We start from the raw sequence: 20,173 nt of genomic DNA on the forward strand, positions 1-20,173 counted from the left end.
ACCCTTTCTTGACACGACCCCCACCCCTATTCCAATAACTAGCTTTGTGGATTTTTTTCCCTTCTGCATAGTATCTTTTTGTTTTTGACATGTGTAACTATGTACAATTTTGAATCCTTTAAAAAGTCTATTGAGTGGAGGCCGGTTAGCTCAGTTGGTTAGAGCATGATGCCCCGAACACCAGGGTTACCGGGTAACACCAGGGTTGCCGGTTCGATCCCCCCGTGGGCCAGTGTGAGCTGCGCTCTCCTCAACATGATTGAAACAACTACTTAGAGCTGATGGGTCCTGGAAAAACATACTTAAAATAAATAAAAGTTTTTTTCAAAAAAAAGTCTATTGATTTCAAATTACTAAAGTAAGCCTTGCTTGTTAAAAAAAAAAAGAAAAGAAAAAAATCCGAACAATAGGGAAATGTATGGCGGAAAAAAATGAAAATCCCCATCAAACCCTAGCCCTACTCCAATTTCATTCCCTTCCCCATAGGTGACCACTCTTCACAATTTGGTGAGTATCCCCTTAGTCCTTTAAAAATATGTATGTATATGTAAGAGCTAAAACTAAAACTTTTAGGAGAAAAACATAGTAAGTCTTAATGACTTGGGATTAGGCAGTGGTTTCTTCAATATGCCACCAAGCATACAAAAAATTGACAAGTTGGGTTTCATCAAAATTAAAAACTTTTGTGTTTCAAAGGGCACCATCAAGAAATGAAAAGACGGGGCCAGCCTGGTGGCTCAGGCGGTTGGAACTCCATGCTCCTAACTCTGAAGGCTGCCAATTCAATTCCCACATGGGCTAGTGGGCTCTCAACCACAAGGTTGCCGGTTCGACTCCCACAAGGGATGGTGGGCTGCGCCCCCTGCAACTAACAATGGCAACTGGACCAGGAGCTGAGCTGCGCCCTCCACACCTAAGATTGAAAGGACAACAACTTGAAGCTGAACGGCACCCTCCACAACTAAGATTGATTGAAACAACTTGACTTGGAAAAAAAGTCCTGGAAGTACACACTGTTCCCCAATAAAGTCCTGTTCCCCTTCCCCCCAAAAAAAAAAATCTGCAAAAAAAAAAAAAAGAAAGTGAAAAGACAACCCACAGAATGGGAGAAGATTTTGTAAATCATATGTCTAAAAGAACAGTAATCCAGAATGTAGAAAGAATTTACAACTAAATAATAAAAAGGAAAATAACCCAATGTAAAATAGGCAAAAGAGCTGATTAGACATTTCTCCAAAGAAGATATAAATACAAGTGGCCAAGATGCACATGAAAAAATACTCAACATCATTAGTCATCAGGGAAACGCAAATCAAAACCACAATGCGGTACAACTTCATATCCTTGGGATGGATATGATCAAAGAGATAGACAATAACATGTATTGTCAAGGAAGTGCCTAGATGGGGACCCTCCTACATTGAATGCCTAATGGTGCAGCTGCTTTGGAAAGCAATTTGGGGATTCCTTAAAAAGCTAAATATAGAGGTACCACCATATGACATAGAAATTCTACTCCTAGGTATCTAACCAAGAGAGAATGTTCATAGCAGCATTAGTCATAATACTCAAGAAGTGGAAATAACCCAAATGTCAATCAACTGGTGAATGGATCTGATATGAAACAGTATATTTATACAATGGAATATTATTTGTCAATAACAAAGAATGAAGTCCTGATACATGCTATGTATGACATGGATGGACCTTGAAAACATTATGCTAAATGAAAGGACCTGTCATAAGAGATCATACACTGTATGATTCTATTCATATGTCCAGAAAAGGCAAATCTATACAAACAGAAAGTAGATTAGTGGTTGCCTAGGGCTGAGAGGGTGGAGGAAATGGGAATGATTGCCAATGGGTACAGGATTTTTGGGGTGTGTGTGTGATGAAATGGTCAAAATTTGATAGTGACGATGGTTGCATGGTTCATGTATGATAATTGTGTATTTACAACTCAATATTCTAAAAACCACTGATTTGTTCACATTAAATGTACCCTCTACATATATAGTATTGAACTACATTCCAATAAAGCTGTTAAAATGCATTTATAGGCATGTGTATATGTAAACTCATAAGGCAAGATGGATTTAAAAATATAAATAAGATCATACTATACAAATTGTTCTGTGATATATTTTTATAATTTTTTATGATAAAATAGCCTGTTTAATTCTTTTGAATGGTTGCATCGTACTCCAAAATTTGCAGTTTTCTTATTGGTGGAGTTTGGTTGACCCAAAAAAATTCACTCATGAATTCTACCAGACATTTAAGGAGTAAATAAAACTTCTACAGAGCGTTTCCATAAAATTGAAGAGGAGGGAAGAGGCCATCATTACTTTGACACCAAAAGCAGACAAAAACATGACAAGAAGATAAAATTACAGACCAATATCCCATGTGAATATAGGTGTAAAAATTCTTAACAGAACTTTTAACAGAATAAACACATTACAGAATAAATTGAATTCTTAACAGTAAATTGCCACACAGTTTGTGGTAATTTGTTATAGAAGTCCTAGGAAATTAACACAATACTCTATATAGAAAATTCTATGGAATCTATAAAAAAACTTCTTGAATTAATGAGTGAGTTTAGCAAGATTTCAGGAAACAAAATCAATAAAAGCAATGAAAAATAAATAATGAACAATAATTTATTATCATAAATCAATTTCATAAAAATGGTAATAAAATAATTTTTTATTAAAATAATAAATAATTATTATAAATTAATTTTATCATAAATAATTTAAAAAGCTAATAAAAAGTATTTTGTGTATTCCAGTAATAAACATTTGGAAACTAAAATTTAAAAAATACCATTTACGATAGCATCAAAAAAAGTGAGATACTTAGGGATAAATCTGACCAATTATGTGCAAGTCCTATAACACTGAAAACTACAAAACACTGCTGAGAGAAATTGAAGACCTAAATAAATGGAGAGCTGTATTATGTTCATGGATCAGATGATTCAATAATGTTAAGATAGTAATTATCTTCAAATTCTTCTACAGAATCAATATAATCCCAACCAAAATCCCAGCAACTTTTTTTCCCTATAAATTGACAAGCTGATTCTAAAGTTGGTAGAGAATGCAAAGGACCAAATGTAAAAACCAAAACAACTTTGAAAAAGAGAAACACAGTTGATTAACTTACACTACCTAACTTAGGGACTTATTATAGAGCTATATAAGTATTATAGAGCTACTAATATGGTGTGGTGAGGCCAAAAAGATAAATAAGGAAATCAATGAAATGTAGCAGAGTCCAGAAATAGATCCCACACATATATGATTAACTGATTTTTGCCAAAGGCGCAAAGGTAATTCGTCTGGAGAAAGGATAATTTTTTCAACAAGTGGTACTGGGACAATTGGATACTCATATGGAGATAAATGCACTTCGATCCATACCTCACATCATTTGCAAAAATTAACTCAAAATGGATCGTAAATTTTAAAAAGGGATCATAGACATAAATGTAGAACCTAAAATTATAAAACATGTAGGAGAAAACCCTTATGATATCGGATTCTGCAAAAGTTTGTTAGATATGATAAAAGGAATTGTGGATTTTATCAAAATTAAGAGCTTAATTAAAATAAACACTGTTAAGAGAATATAAAAGCAAGCCACAGACTAGAAGAAAATATTTGCAAATCACGTATCTTAAAAAGACTTGTACCACTTCATACCCACTAGAATGGCTATGACCATAAAAACAGAAGAAAAACAAGTGTTGGTGAGGATGTGGAAAAATTGGAACCCTGTGCACTGTTGGTGACAATGTAAATGGGTATAGCCGTTATGGGTATAGCAATTCTGGAAGATGCAAACTAGTCTATAGCGCCAGAAAGCAGATAAGTGGTTGCCTAGGGTGGGGAGGGGAGCAGTGGGTACAAAAAGAGGAGGAAGGGAGGAGATACAAAGAGCAGGAGGAATCTTTTGGGAGCAATGGATGTGTTTGTCATTTTAATTGTGATGACGGTTTCACATGTATATACTCGTATGAGTATACATATGTGTATAGATATACGAGTTTACATATATATATATGTAAACTTATAAAATGTATAAAAGTATACACTTTAAATATGTGCAATTTATGGAACATCAATTATACCTCAAAGTTGGTAAAATTGTATTAAAATAAAACCACTGAGGGAACTGGGTGAAAAGTACAAAGGATTTATCTGTACTATCTTTGTAACTTCCTGTGAACCTATAATATTTCAAAATAAAAAGTTTAAAAATTAAAAAAAGAAAAGAAACACACAAATTAAAAAAAATTGTATTAGTGCTTGTCAAATAAAAACTGTACCAGTTAAACTCTTTAAAGCTGTTGGAGAGAGATCTTTTTCTACAACCTAGTGATGGTGGGTGCAATAGATTACTTTGACCAATCTAAGAGGTTGTTCAATTCATACTCTTTTTGAGTGTTAGTTCAATTTAATGTCATTTCAGGTTTTGGTGGGACATTTTTGTTTTTTCTTTGAAGTGCATGTTTATAGGCCTCTCTGTCTTACTTCCTTCAGATGCTTGCTTAGATGCCACCTCAGAGCAGCTGTCCTGACCTTGCTGTTCAAAATCACTGCACCACCTCAGTACCCATTCCTGCTTTATTTTCCTCTGTAGGATTTATCACCATTTGACACACTATTCAGTTTACTTATTTAACATGTGTCTCCACACTAAATTGTCAATGCTTCAAGGGTAGGAATTTTTGTCTGTTTTGTTCATTGCTAAATTCCCAATACCTACAATAAACCTGGCACATAATAGGCACTCAATAACTTTCTGGAATGAACGAATGTGTTTTGGTTTGTTTTTCCCTGTGGGGGTATTTGTCTTTTTCTTGTTGATTTAACAACTCTGTTTGTTAGAGATATTAATACTTTATCATAAAGGATACACATATTTTCCCCATTGATATCTGTCTTTATGATATATTAAAAATTGTATGTAGTTATGTATCGGTCTTATCTTTCATGGCTTCTGGGGCTGCATTTTCCTTCTCTAAGATCGTAAAGTTTTTCTAGATATTGTTCTAACGCCATAGATTTTTTCCCTTGTGGAGCTTTTAATTCATCTAGAATTTCTTTTTTCTGTCAGATGTAATGTAGGAATAGAACTTTATTTTTTTCTAAACGATAGCTGACAGTCTGTATTTTTCTTAACATATCATTTGTGTTTTTCTCTGTCTTCCTAGCCAACATATTCAAGGGCTGTTGAGTATTCTTTTAGCTGGAAAAATATTCCTTTCCTGTTGTGCAATTAAGTCAACATTTGTTCATTTCTTGTATTTCATATAAAAGAACTTAATTTTCGTATTCTGCAGAAACATTTAGCACAGTGCCTAGCACATAGTGGGAGCAGGAATTGTGGGATGAGTGAATAAAGGAATAGATAGATATCTGTGTGCCTGCTCCATTGGTCAGTGAAGTCCTGGTTCCCCCTCCTCTATGTGCTTTTTTTTTTTTTTTTTTTTTTATCTTGGGGCAGGGAGATAACCCTGTCCCCTACTCCACAGCTGGAGGGGGTTTTGAGGTTATACAGTCCAGTGACAAAGTTTTCACCGATCTGTGGAAAAATTTTTAAAGAAGGACGATTATGCACATATGCACACACATGTGTAGAGAAAGTGTTTAAGGCTGCCAACTGTCTTCTTGGGAAAGATCTTGAAAATTCTTGGCTTTCCTTTTCTATTGTTCTTATATTATGGTAAATTTCGTGTTCGTGAAATCCAAAATTCACGGAAACACTGAATTGTAGTCCTGCTTTCCATCTACTATTTATTGAACTGTCTGCTCTGTGCCATCACTGCTGTAAGGCTCGAGGATTGCATAATGAAAAGACCTGTATAGTTTAGCAGGGAAAGTACATTCTTGAACCAATGACGCAATAGTTTAATGACGGTGAGGAACGTGTAAGGAAGAGGACAAGGTAGCATGTAGAAACTGAGGCCCAGGGCGGCGCGAGTAAGAGCCCTCGGGTACACCGTCTCCACCGTCACCAGCGGGTCCTCAAGCCTCAGGATCCGCTGGGTGGAGCGAGGTGGGGTGTGGGGGCGTGGTCTTGACACCCTAATGCCCCGCCCACCGCTCCTGGCCACTGGCAGCAGGGGGAGGGGAGGCACGTGAGCGGGGCGGGGCGTCACGGAACGCTCACGAGGGCGGCTGCGTTTCCGGTCGGAGGCTTTTGCCGAGCGCCCCGCGTCCCTGGAGGGCGGCGGAGGCGGCGGAGGCCGTGGAGGCTGTGGAGGCAGCTGGGGGAATCCGGAAGTCAACACCATGTCGAGTCTGCACAAGAGCCGGTAAGGCGCCACCGGGACCGACTGGGCCAGGCCGCTGCTGGCCAGGCCGTCTCTTCTGTCCTGTGGAAGGGGAGCGTGGATGCGGCCAGGCGTCGGGAGTCTCCCGGCAGAAGGGCTCAGGCGCTCACTTTCTAACCTCATTGCCTGTGGGGGGGGCGCAGAGCGGAGGGACTTCTGCCCACTCCGGGGTCACCCCTTCTCGCTCTCTCTTGCCCTCGCCGTGGACCCCTGGTTCACCCCTTGCCTTGGGGACTTCCTCATGCAGGGCCTCAATGCCCCGTACCCTCCGGCCCCCGTCCTTGTTAACCCCTGCTCCAGTACCCTCCTCTTTCCAAAAGCTCCCTGCCCTCTGTGTCCATTTCTTATTAGAAATGATAGAAAACCTGGATTCTCCAGTCTGTCCCCTTTCACAGGCCAAATCCTGCAGCATTGGCTAAATTTTGCTTATTTTCAGTTTTCTTCCAGGACTTATTTTTTAAACAGTTTGCCCTTGCCTTCAGGTCTTCTAATGGTTGTATTGTTGATTCTGGATGGCTGCGTGCAGGTTAGACAGGTCCCTTGTCTAGGGATCAAATTACTCCTGGTTCTTAGGGTTCGTTGAGTTCAGATAGTGGAGCTGTGGGCTGGGCCTGGCCAGCAGGAAGTGCCCAATAAATGCCAGTTCACTAAATACTAGAATTTGTCTGATTTCATGGTGCCTGTTTGAGAACCTCTAGACAAGAGTATCTCTACGTTTCTGGTGTTAGAGGAAGACGTGATCTGTAGTTCTGTAGCTCCCCAAAGCTTCCTTTGATCAGGAAGCTGAGCTTGGCTGCCTTTGTGTCCTGAAGGGGAGGGAGGAGCAGGTTGAAGATTGGCGGTGTGAGGGAGCTGTGGGCTTCAGGACTGATCACGAAACCTGTCTTCTTGGGCTTTGGGTGTACGTCATTTGCCTCCTCCTCCTTCCTTCTAGGATTGCAGATTTCCAGGATGTTCTGAAGGAGCCCACGATCGCTTTGGAAAAGCTTCGGGAACTCAGTTTTAGTGGTAAGAGGCAACTCCATTTTCAGGGTTTTCCTAGAGCAGGGTTGCGGCTGGGAGAGAGGGGAAGGTACCAAGGCCACACCTCTTGGGGCCTTCTGCAGAGTCTGTGGATCTGAACAACCAGTGACTTTGGAGGGGGTTTCCAGAGGAGTGGCTCCCACAGTTAGCGTGTCTGTAGGCCTCAGGGTGCTTCACTGGCATAGGAGTGATACTTACTGTTTCCTTGGAGTAACTGGAGACGACTGACGATGGCAGAAAGAGAATGGGGAGGGGACTTCTTGAGCGAAGGCCCGGGTCTTCCTTCATTCTTCTGCAAGCTTCCTGTGCTGTAGAATTGGGTTAACTGCAGAGTGGTTCCTGGTTCTCTCCCTGGCTTGGGATCGAAGCCTACGCAGGCGACAGTGAACTTCGGTTAATGGAAGAGTCTAGCCGGGAGACACTGGCTGGAGCAGCTGCACCTCAGCAGTGTTTGACTTTGCCCTGGCTGGCATGGTTAACCCTCTGGCACAGAGATTTTCGTTTGTCTTTCAAAAGAACCCAAGGTGTTCTGTAGAGCTTTTTGGTGCAGCTCAGCCTTTGTATCTTTGTCAGCAAGGAATTCTTGAGGAGACCCCCCTCGTCCCCATGTAGATTCTGAGGTGGGAGCATTAGTTTCTGCTCGTGGCACTTAGGGTTACCATAGCAACAGCTGCTTTAGCAAGTTCCTGACAGTATTGCGAAGTTTGTCCTTCTGTTCAGGAGTGATATTTAGGCCCTGAAGACCTTGAGGGGTCCTGGGACCTGCGCTGAGCGGAAGAATCTGCCAGGTGTCAGGGGAGGCAGGGTGTGGTTAGGAGTTTGGGCTCTAGAGTCACACAGACCCGTGTTTGAGTCCTCGATTGCTCTCTTTACAGAGGAATTTCCTGAAGTGTAAGCTGAGGACAGTGACGTTAATCTCCCCTACTTACTAGAGTTATAAAGAGGATTAAGGGAAACGATGTCCGTAAAGCACAGAGCACTTAGCATTCGCAGCTTAGTTTGTATTCCACACATACTTATGGAAAATCTTCAGTGTGCCATGCCCTGTGCTAGGTACTGGCGGTATAAGACATGTAGTTCTTGTCTTTCTGGGGCTTACCCAGTTGTAGGGGTTACAGATGTTAAATAAATACACAAATGATGTTACAATCCTAGTTGTGATGGAGGCTCTGAAGGAGACCTCACGGAGCCATTATTTATAATAAGGGACCTGACTTTGATTGAGAAGAGATGGTGGTTGGTAAAGGCTGCCCTGGGGAAGAAATATCAAGGATGAGAAGGTGTTATCCTCAAAAGAACATTCTAGACAGAGGGAGCTCTGGGCTGGGGGCTGGGGTCATAGAGAGAAAGCACACACAGGATTACCATCTAGTCATGAATCTTTCTGGTGGGAAATGATTCTGGGAGAAGTACTCCTTGCCTGCTCCACTCGCTGCCAGCTGGCTCTGAGGTGGAGGGCTAGGGGGTTCTGGGACTCTGGCCTGGGGCGTGACCTTTGCTTGCTGTGTCCACAGGCATCCCCTGTGAGGGCGGACTGAGGTGCCTCTGCTGGAAGGTGGGTGTGCGTGGGGTGCGGCTTCTGCTCTGCTGAGAGTCCCTGGGTTCCCGCATGGGCTGCCCCTACCCCCAACCCCCTGTTTCTGTTCTGTCTTTCCTTGCTTTGTTTGAGGAAGCTTTTCTGGGAAGTTCTGGGTTTTCTGTTCCCCTTGGGATCTGCTCCAGGATCCCTTTGGGGATGGAACACTTTGGAACGCCAGCGAAGCCCTTTGCTTCCTGGTCCGGACAGTGCAGTGGAAGTGATGTTTATTGGGACAGAAAAGGCCATGCTTTGCCCAAAACTGTTATCAGCTGACATGGGAGTGGAAGCCCAGTATCCTACTTTCCAGCGCCTTTGAGCACAAGGTTTGATTATCATTTGGAAGAGTCTGTGTGAGGAAAAGAAGAAAGGGCTGGTTTGGGATAAGGGAGGAGGGAAGCAATGGGGAGGAAAGGGGAGAGTCCCCCCAGCCCACGCCTCCGTTCCTGGGCTTCAGCCCATCTTGCCTTCTCTGGCTGATATGAGACGTTTTCCTTGAGGCCTGTCAGGGTTGTGCTGGGCCAGTCACCAGAGCTTTGCTCCTCTCGCTCTGTGCAGATTCTCTTGAACTACCTCCCCTTGGAGAGAGCCTCATGGACTTCCATCCTGGCCAAGCAGAGGTGAGACCCAGAGAGAGCATGACGGGAGGGCCTGGATATCAGACGCTACAGGTGGTGTTGAGCCTGTCCTGCCTCCTGGTCCGGGCTCCCTGGGATGACCAATGGGAATCATCCCTCTCTTCTCTTCTCTCCTCTCCTCTCCTGCAGGGAGCTATATTCTCAGTTCCTGAGGGAAATGATTATCCAGCCTGGCATTGCCAAGGCCAACATGGGTGTGTCCAGGGAGGATGTGACCTTTGAGGACCATGTGAGTTGGGGTCAGCAAGCGGGGACAGAGGCTACAGAGTGGGCAGGGGTGTGGGCTTTGGAGCGGGTGAGGATAGGATGCAGCCAGTCTCAGTCCCCTCTGGCCCTTCCGGTACCTCTTTTCTCTATGGGCTGCTCAGCCCCTGAAGGCCATCGTCTGTCCCCTCTCCTCCCCAGGCCCGGTGAGGAATATAAGTGACAGCTGGGACTTGGGGAGTGCTGTGTGTGCAGCCCTGAGCCAGGTCCTCCATGTGCATTGTCTCCTCTTCCTCCTTATCCCTGTTCCTTGAAGAAGGTTCTGTGATTTGGTGTTTGAAAAAAGTCAGCAGGGTGGGAGTGAGGATAAAGTGCCTTTCTGTGGCCTGGAGGAAGCCTCTTCTTTCCTCCAGGACTGAGCTCCGCCCTGCGCCCTATGTGCTTTGTGGTGTAGGAAGTGGGGAGGGATCAGATCCAGGAATGCAATTGGCGACTCAAAGCATCAATGAATCAGATTCAAGGGACATCATGATACAACATTCATTCATTCATTCAACGAGCATATAGTGAGCCCCTGTTACGTGCAGCACTTTAGAGCCGCAGCATTGGGCAGAAAGAGTCCTGCCACGCAGGGATGCACTCAGCCGACGGCAGGGCTTGGCTGCCAGTGGTGGAGTTTGAATAGGATTTGGGAGGCTGCGGGAAGCCTGTGCTGCTTCTCCAGAAGCTCGCAGGCTGTCGCAGAGCCACAGCTGGGCCGCTGGTGGCATTGTTGGTGTGAGGCCGCTGCTCAGGCCTCCAAACTGGTATCTGCCCTGGGCCCCTAGCTGGGCCTAGGACAGCAGCTTGTTTTCTCCCCACAGCCACTCAACCCCAACCCTGACAGCCGGTGGAACACATACTTCAAGGACAACGAGGTACTACTGCAGATTGACAAAGATGTCAGGTAAGCAGGTGCGGGGCTGGGAGAGGGCCCATGGGGCTTCTGGGGACTTTCCCAGTTCTGTCCTTTCCCTTTCCAGCCCTGACCCACGGTGGGGCGGGGGAGGGTTGATGGGGTGTCCGGGTAGGTAGGTCCAGGCCCCCGTGATGCTGGGCCTGAGAATGGGGCTGGCGAGTGCAGTGGTGGGGGGTATCCGGTGCCCGCCTCTCCCTTCTCCCTGCCGTAGTTTCTGTTACATGCTGGGCATTTATGGATTCATCCGATCATTCCTTAACAGATCCTGAGTCCCTGCTATACGGCAGGCTCAGTGCCAGGCTCAGGGGTGAGCATTGAATAGACAGACATGGTACCTCTCCCAGAGGAGCCTAGAACCTTGGAGGGGAAGATGGGAAGACAGATGTTCAGCAAATTAGAGCTGTGTGATTATTAGCATTTGTGGTAAAGCTCTGAAGGAAGAGTTCAGGGGTGCTTCCCGGTGTCCAGGATGCCTTGCCGTAGGAAGCAGTGTTTCAGCTGAGGAGGTGTCTGGGGGAGGAGGGCGGGAAAGGCCTGGTGGGTGGGCTCTGCCTGGGGACGCCTTGAGAGCCCCTGGAGCTTGGCATGTTCAGAGAGCAGTGCAAAGGCCGGTGTGGTCGAAACTGCAGTGGACAGAGGCAGGGTTGGACCTTGGATTTGATCCTGAGGTCAAGGGACAGTCACGCAAAGGTCTTAAGCATCGGAGTGATAGGATCACATACGTGTTTTTGTAAAATGTGAGCTGCCCTGTATGCATGTGTGTGCTTTTCCACTTGGTAAAGAAATGCGGAAATGCAGGCTGTGCTGTCTTGTTGGGTTGGGGAGTGGCAGAGGGTGGAATCTCCCACAGTCTGGTGAGGAGCTAGAAGGAAGGCCTGGTCTGCAGTAGAGCTAAGTGGTTAGAGCTTGGGTTCTGGAGTCTGTCTGCCTGGTTTTAGTTCCACCTTCTCCAGTTGTGAGTTGTGTTTCCAGCCACTTACCACCCTGGGTGCTGCCCCCCTGCCTGGGCTCATTGTGCCCGGGGCAGCCCAGCCGGATGCAGGAGGGGGCTCTCGCCTCATTCGTTCCCAGGCTGGTGCTGGGGCTCCCTCTCTATATACGAGGGATGCTAATGGCCCTCTTTGAGTCCAGCACCATGCCTTGAACCCAGTTCTGGAGCAATAGGTTCTGTCTTCCACTGTGGTGATTGTAGCATGTTCAATGTTTGCAGAGGGCAAGCTGGCAGTGTGGTGTGTATACATCTGAAAAGTGTGCATAGTCTGTAATGCAGATCTTTTTAAAGTTTGATCCCATTCTAGAGACTGTCTTCAACCTGCTTTTCCTCTCACTCTGTGTTGGACATTTCCCATGACAACTGTGTAATATTCTATTGTGTAATGTATAGCTTAACTAAACCTCTTTTAGTTAAGAGGTTTGTTTAAGGACACTTAAAACAAACAAACAAAAATACACACACACACACACATACACACACACACAGACACACACACACAGAAGGTGCCAAAAAAAGGTATACATATTTTAAGAAAGAAAAACTGTATTAAAATTGTAATACTCAATGTATACCAATAACAAAAGATGAATACAAGTCACGTCTGACTTCTGCAATTACAAGAGGTGCTCGAAGTGGTTCCCATCAGCGTCCAGACGCCTCTGATTAACGTGAACTGCTGCTTGAGCAACGTTGACCAAAGTGTCCACTTGTACACATTTTTTTGGCACCCCAGTATATGTGTGTATTTACAGATACACAGGAATATGGGTATATATACATAGATAATGACTATTTTGCTTCTTAAACACTGTATTGTTTTTTAAATGAAACGTTCCTAATTGTTTTAAATGCCCTTTGGGTGCTGGGACAGCCGGCAGCGGGGTGCCGATAAAATGTCTAGACCTCCGTAACGTACTGTCATCTCCGTTCCCTCGTGACAGGAGGTTGTGCCCAGACATATCGTTCTTCCAGAGGGCCACTGAGTACCCGTGCCTCCTCATCCTGGACCCCCAGAATGAGTTTGAGACCCTTCGTAAGCGGGTGGAACAGACGACACTGAAATCCCAGACGGTGGCCCGGAACCGGAGCGGGGTCACAAATGTGAGAGGCAACCTGGGGCCCCCAGGGCCTCCCCATGACTGCCTTTACCTTCTTGCTTCACTTGGGCCACTGGCCATTGGGCGCATGACCATGTGCCCTGCCAGTTACCTAAGGCAACGTTGGTCCTGCCAGACTCCACTCCTGCCAGGGCTCCTTTGGAAAGTCAGAGGTCAAAGCCTGGGTGTAATGGGTATTGGGGAAGGGCCCTGCTATGCAGTGAAGGAGCTGCACCGCTAGTCTTATGGTGGAGATGGCTCTTTAAAAAGCAATCACATGTGTGATGGGAGCGAGGGTGGGATGGGGAGCTGACCTGGGCTGGATGTTAGGGAAGACTTCCCTGTGGCAGTGACATTTAAGCTGAGGCTCGAGTCAGAGGAAAGAACCTTCCAGGAGGAGAGGAGGGTGTCTGTGGAAGTCCTCAGGCAGGAGAGGGTGTGGTGTGTTCAAGGAATAGAGGAGTCCCCTGGCTAGAGGCAGATGGAAAGGGAGAGGAGAGGGTGGCTGGAGGATGCTGGAAAGGTCGGTGGTGGTGAGGCCCCCAGGGGCCTTTATCCCGAGGGCTGGGGAGCCCCTGCCACTTTGCTGTGCGCAATGTTGATGGGAACGGGCAGGAACAGAGGTGGGGAGAGGGCCTGGGAGGTGGCTCCATGGTCTGGGCAAGGGTGGAGATAGAGCAGAGAGACTTAGCAGGTAGAATTGATAGGACTTGTGCTGGCCAAGTCATGTTGAGTGTTTGAACCCCAATCTTCTACAGGCTCCTGTAACTCTGAGAAGCTGCTTATAGCCAAACGAATGTATTGTCATTTTTTTTTTTTTGGAATTTTTGTAAGAACCCAAAATGACGACAGTTGCAGGGAAGCAAGATCTCAATGCTCCTAAAAGTGTATTATCTTATTCCTTAACTTACACCTACTGCGTCGGTACCTGGAACTCTCACTTGTTCCTCCAAACTTTTCACTGTCCTCCAATAATGGAAAAATCCTCCATAACCTCCAACAAGCTAGAGACAGATACTACGGCAGAAACTTTTCTTCCCTAGTGGAATGATTTGATCAAGGCTCTCTGTAGGAGAGCAGCCATTTTCTGCTTACAGGGGTGACGGGGGCAGTTACAGCTGATCCAGGGATCTGTGTGCCTGTGACAGCTGGGCGTGTTGGGGGGTGCAGAATGCTTGGCTGAAGGACTGTGGGCGGGACCTGCTCTGTGGGCTGCACTCTTACTCTGCTGCTGACGTCCTGGCTGCAGGGCCCGGTACGGCCCTGGCTTCTGTCATTCATTTCACTAAAGTCCTAGAGGGCTGCGAGCCGAGCTCTTGCCCATTTTAGGTTTGGACATTGTCCTGGGGGCAGAGCACCTGACCAGAAGCTTCATCCCGAGGCCTGGGCCCTGCCGGGGCAATGTGAATTAGTGCTGACCATCTGTTTCGGCAAGAAATACCAGGAAAATTGAAGGCCCAAGAAATTCCACCTTCCTGGGCCTCCGTTGCCGCTTCTGACCTCTTCTATAAAGGACAAAATTGCCCTGCCTGGCTTTTGAATTGCCAAGAGGGTGAAATGAGGTCATGGCTGTGCAGAAAAAGCTGCAAAGCTGGAAAGCACTGGGCATTCTTGGAGGCCTGGACCTCAGGTTCTGGAGTCAGCCAGTCTCGGTTCAACTCCCAGCGCCACCACTTAATGAGACATGACGAGTGACCTAACTTTTCTGAGCCTCCGTTTCCTTACCTTGAACATCATGTTGAGAGACTGTTCGAGGTGGTTTAGAGCATTACATGGAGGCATACTTGTAGAGCACTGGCATACACCTAGAAAGCTCTCAGGAAATGGTAATGATGTATGTTTATGCCTACACGTGTATATAATGGGAAAGGGAGCTAAATGTCCCCAGGGCCCTGCACTTCCAGGACAGTTTCCTACACTGTCCGGCCTGGGCTTGCCTGTGGCTGCCTCCCACAGGTAACCCCAACCACCCGAATCTTTACAAAGCTCCCGAGAATCCTGACAGGCAGCCAGTGTTGGGGGCCTTTGCTCTATTGCTTGAGTTTTTAGCAGGGATCATCATCTGTTTGTCTCCCACCTTTTCTTACGAAAGTTTTGAAACACTCAGAAAAGTTGAAAGCAGAGTACAGTGCACACCTATGTATGTTCCACCTAAATCCAACAATTGTTAACATTTTGCCATATTGGTGTGTGTGTGACATATAGACGGAGTAAGAAGAATATTTTTGTTTTGTTTTTCACTTTGAAGCCAGGACCCAGTCAAGGTTTGTATGTTGCATTGGGAGGTTGTTTCTTGGTCTGGAGCAGGCCTCCACTCTCCCCGACCCCCCACAGCATTTGACTTTTTGCAGAGTCTCAGCCAATTGTCTTGATTTTGACATATGTGAAGTTTTGTTTTCTAAATCCAAGTATAACATGCAGTAAAATGCACAAATCTCAGGTATACAACTAGATAAACGTGTTCTTGTGTATTTACCTGTGTAACTGCCACCCGGATCAAGACATAGAACATTTCTGTCATGCAGAAAGTTCCCTCGTGCCCCTCCCCAGTCAGTACCCCTCTCCTCAGAGGGAAGCACTATTCTGGCTTTTATCACCATACGTTCGATGTTAGTCCAGCCGTTGTGCAGAATGTCCCACGTTCTGGGTTGGTCTGCCTGTTTCCTCAGGTGGTGTCACATCCCTCTATGCCCCGTGTCTCCCATAAGCTGGAGGTTAAGTTCAGGCTTAATGGCAGCCATTTCTAGTGAGAACACGTTGCACATATGCCAGCAGTCGCCTTACGGGCGCCTCTTCTCCCCCAGATGAGTTCCCCGCACAAGAACTTGGCGCCGTCAGCCGTGAATGAGTACCAGGTGCTGCCCAGCGGCTGTGAGGCCCACTGGGAGGTGGTGGAACGCATCCTGTTCATCTATGCCAAGCTGAACCCTGGCATCGCTTACGTGCAGGGCATGAATGAGATCGTGGGGCCCCTCTACTACACCTTCGCCACCGACCCCAACAACGAGTGGAAAGGTAAAAGGACTGCCCACACCCCTTGTTGCTGGCTCCCTGGAAGCATGGACTGAGGAAAGTCGGCTAAGGGGCTTTATCAGGCTGTGCAGCTCGTGTCGCTCTCTGGGCCTCTGTTTTCCCTCTGTCAGATAAGGGGGTTGCCCTGGATCCTCTCTGAGATCCTTTCCAGGTAGGACTTTCTAGAATGTTGGAAGTTTACTGATCTCTTGATATTTGCAACTGAATTTCTGATAGAGGAGATGAGATGTATACATAGGAAGCTGAATGATAGAAAGAATTGAATGATTTGAAAGATGTCGTCAGAAGAGCACATAATCAATTGCTAAGCGAGTATACAGTGTTGCCAGAAGATGTGAGAAGAAAGAAGTGATGTCCTTAGTCTGGGGTGGAGAGAGGTCAAGGACAGACGGTCCTGAGCCTGACCATTGCGACGGTGGGGGGTGGGGCGGCGCAGTGACTGGGTGACGCTCAGAGGTGAGGGAAACCTCTCACGGAGCTGAGAGATGGGCTGGGACAGCAGGGCACCAGCTCCCTGTGGCTGCCGTCACCCTGCCCGTCTCGCCCAGAGCACGCCGAGGCAGACACCTTCTTCTGCTTCACCAACCTCATGGCTGAGATCCGGGACAACTTCATCAAGAGCCTGGACGACTCGCAGTGTGGCATCACGTACAAGATGGAAAAGGTGTACTCCACCTTGAAGGATAAGGACGTGGAACTCTACCTGAAACTGGTGAGGACCCCCAGGACCACCCGGGCTGGGCGGACAGAGGGAAGGGGCAGAGGACAGCTGAGCACCCCAGGCCGGGGCGAGCTCGGCTTGCGTCTGGGGATTGAAAGTGGCCACTTCTGCTGCCAGGGGGCGCTGACCCGCCTGCTGAGGCAGGACTGGGGGACCGGGTGGCAGACACTGGGAGGCCAGGCGGGCTGGCGGTGCAGGGGAGTTGATACGCTACCCATCGTGTGCCAGGCGCAGTGTGAGGTGTTTACCATACGCTACATTAGTTCAGCCTGTTACTCCTCTGAGAAAAGAAAGGTGCACTTCATTTTTAAAAGTTAAAAATCATTTAAAAAAACGATTGCAGTGATATTCCATGTTTCTTTTAGGAAACAGTTCAGTAAAAAGAAAAATTGTATATAAACAGAAACAGTTGTGGGAACAAGATATTACATGTAAACATCTTTTTAAACAAATACGGAGTTACGTTTTTGCTGTTTTGTCACATGCCTTTTCAGTTAATTATATTCACTGTGCCTGACCAGAGGGCCCATCTCTGTTGGGAATAATTGCCTTGTGGGGTTGTACGGAGTAAATGAGTGAGATAATACATTTGACTTGCTGAGCACAAGGCCAGGTTGCAGTAGGTGCCTAATGAGTGGTCTCTTTGTCCATAATTTGTACAGTGTTTTAAAGGAACCCGCGCGCTCCTTTATAAACCTAGAGTGCTTATATAAAAGTTTGGGTTTATGGCTTCTCTTTAAAAAAGTCAGAAGATCTGACCACAGTGGCTGGCAGCAAGCAGCAGCTGCCGCTTAAACTGAGCGAGGCTCGGTAGGCGGCCCGGTGCTTCCCGCCTCGTGTGCCTGGCACTCACACCTGGCCTGCTGCTTCTCTGAATTCACATCTGAAGGCTGTATGGTGTCACGTGGCAACCAGCCAACACGGATTCTTGCGCCTGCCCCGTGCCTCTGTCTCCCCAGCAGGAGCAGAACATCAAGCCGCAGTTCTTCGCCTTCCGCTGGCTGACGCTGCTGCTGTCCCAGGAGTTCTTGCTGCCTGACGTCATCCGGATCTGGGACTCCCTCTTCGCTGATGACAACCGCTTCGACTTCCTCCTCCTCGTCTGCTGCGCCATGCTCATGTGAGTGTGGCTGCGAGCAGAGGGGCGAGTGTCAAAGCAAACGCACTGCGGGAAGGGGCCCAGCTGGGCTTGCAGTCACAGCGGCCCAGGGTCCCAGCGCTTTTGCTGCTTGTTTTCCTTAGACTGATCCGGGAGCAGTTGCTGGAAGGGGACTTCACCGTAAACATGCGGCTCCTTCAGGTAATGGAGTTTGGAGGGGCAAGTTCAAGTCGTGACCGTGAGACAGACACTTACCAGGCACCCACCCCATGCCAGCTGCTGTGACAGGCTGGAGTCAGGAGCAGCAGAGTATAGCAGGGCTTGAGTCCAGACCCCCGAGGCAGATCTGGGTTTGGATCTGGGTTTGAATCCCGGCTTTGCCACTGACCTTGACTATGGCGTGGCCTTGACTGAATGACGGCCCCTCTGAACTCAGTGCTCTACAAAAGTTAATCATACCCGGGACATGGCGGTGCCCCGTCTGTGGTAATCCTCGTTGGTGGTCATGCTCAGACCTGGGGCAGGAAAGCGTGGGGCTTCGTGGTTAAGAACATGGGCTCAAAGGTCAGACAGCATTGGGTTCACATCCTTTTTCTGCTATGCTAGTCATGTGACCTGAGCTAAGTGACAACCTCTCTAGTCCTCTGTTCCTTCACCAACACCTGGCCTGGGGTTGGTTTTCAATAGCTTCATTGACTAGATCTGTACAATAGGCCTAATCACAGTGATCCCCTCATTGGGTTTTTGAGGTGCTCCCGCGAGCTAATGTATGGACAGTGTCCAGGCGGGGAGAGGTGAGGCGGGGGGCCCTAAGGGAGGGCTGAGGCCTTTGGTGGTGCTGGTTGGCTGGTTACGTTAGTGCTGCAGTGAGTGTCGCATTAGCTATGTGTGGGTGTTGGGGCAGAATGGTGGTGGCTGGTAACCTGTGGTCCCTACCCCTGGTACCCAGGGCCCAGCATGGTGGCAAATCCCAGTGGGAAGGGCACAGGTGTGGCAGAAGTGGTGAAGGGTGAGCTGACTTCAGAGGCATATTGTTGGCCTTTCCCGGGCCCAGGATTACCCCATTACAGATGTCTGCCAGATCCTACAGAAAGCCAAGGAACTCCAGGACTCAAAATAACCTGCTGGCACCAGGTCCCGATTTGGGAGAGAAGACACCGATCCCCAAGCCCTGGCTCCTGGGCCACGCAGAAGCCTGTGGGACCCCAGCCCGAGGAGACGCTGCAGGACTGGCCTGCTCCAGACGTCACCTGGCTCCCTCCCCCTGGGCCGCTCCCACCGGGGACACACTGTGCCATGCTCCTTCCTCATCACCGGGCCCTCTCCACTCTTCAGCCCTGGGACCCTTTGCCAAGGCTGCCGAGCAAGGCTGGAGCTCCTGAAGTTGTTTTCTGGGGCTGGGGCAGATTGGGGGCACTCGGGGTTGGCAAAGGTCCCTTCCCTCCTCTGCTCTGCTGCCCCCTTCCTCCTCTCCTGCTCTGGTTGCGGGGAGGTGCTTGGCAAATGAGCCAGAAACAGTTTCTTCCGGGGGTTGGTGCTGAGGCTTCTCCATGGGGAAATTACACTGTGAGGGAGCTAAGAAGCTGCCAGGCCAGGCCCGGGTCACACCCTCTGTCCCTGTCATTGAGTGTGTCTCTTCATCCCCCAGGTGTCTGTCTATGTGTCTGTCAGTACGGATGTGAGGCAGGGGAGGGTGTCTGAATCCCTCTAGGTCTCTGCGCGTTCTCTCTCTCTCTCTCTCTCTCTCTCTCTCTCTCTCTTTCTCTCTGCCTCTGTCTCTCTCCACCATTCACAGAGGCTGTGTGTGACTCTGTCTGCTCCTCTTTCTGTTGTTCTCCCTCCGCCCTTCTATCTTGGGGTGCCTTATCCCCAGCCTCCTCCCCTCACTCATCCCCTCCACACCTGTGAACCCCAGAGACAGAATGAAGAGCCGGGCTCAGCAAAGCCCCTGGAGGTCAACATTGGCCTTTGCACCGAGTTCCCGTCTCCCAGCCCTAGGCTCCCAGGTCGCTCAGACTGGGAGGCCACAGTGCCTCCCTAGAGGGCCTGAACCTGCTCCCCACCAGAAATCTTGGAAACCAAAAGCTGCTGAGAAATGATGGTCCGTGACTCTTTGAGCCTCTTTCCCTCCTTTCTGCCCAGGGATGGAGGAGGGAGAAGAGGGAGAACTGGGTCTTCCGGAGATTTCCCCAAAGGAAAAGGACATGAAGGTGATGTTGTTCCAGGGGTGGGGATCCAGGTGCTTCAGCAGTCATTCCCATGGCTTCCAGGGCGCAGCCCAGGGTGGGGAGCTCCATGAAGGGCAAAGGGGACCAAAGGGAGCCTTCCTAGATCCAGGGGAGCCCTGTCTCCCCCGAGTAGGCTGAAGGAGGTGCTGGCCCTTCTCTAGTCTCCCCCTTGGGCTCTTCTCAGGATTTGGGACAGGTGCACTTGGAGCAGGACCAGCTGGCTACTTCTGCTGGGCAGTGGGAGAGCGGG

At 48.0% G+C, this 20,173-nt stretch overlaps 1 protein-coding gene across 3 annotated transcripts; it reads left to right on the top strand.

The window, feature by feature from the left end:
- The first annotated feature begins 6,203 nt into the window (after positions 1-6,203).
- Positions 6,204-19,795, top strand: TBC1D13 (TBC1 domain family member 13). 3 transcript variants are annotated; one of them, XM_033123329.1, is made up of 12 exons: positions 6,204-6,334; positions 7,287-7,360; positions 8,890-8,930; positions 9,510-9,571; positions 9,719-9,818; positions 10,657-10,739; positions 12,687-12,846; positions 15,647-15,857; positions 16,424-16,587; positions 17,556-17,716; positions 17,839-17,896; positions 18,766-19,795. In XM_033123329.1, the coding sequence occupies exons 1-12, from the start codon at positions 6,312-6,314 to the stop codon at positions 19,075-19,077; spliced, it is 1,449 nt and encodes a 482-aa protein (XP_032979220.1). In that variant the 5' UTR covers positions 6,204-6,311; the 3' UTR covers positions 19,078-19,795. The 3 variants fall into 3 exon arrangements, with proteins under 3 accessions (XP_032979220.1, XP_032979221.1, XP_032979222.1); XM_033123330.1 differs by having other exon boundaries at positions 17,559-17,716; XM_033123331.1 differs by having other exon boundaries at positions 18,750-18,959.
- Positions 19,796-20,173: the final 378 nt, after the last annotated feature.

This window comes from Rhinolophus ferrumequinum, chromosome 12 (assembly GCF_004115265.2).
Source record: "Rhinolophus ferrumequinum isolate MPI-CBG mRhiFer1 chromosome 12, mRhiFer1_v1.p, whole genome shotgun sequence".
Lineage (NCBI taxonomy): Eukaryota > Metazoa > Chordata > Mammalia > Chiroptera > Rhinolophidae > Rhinolophus > Rhinolophus ferrumequinum.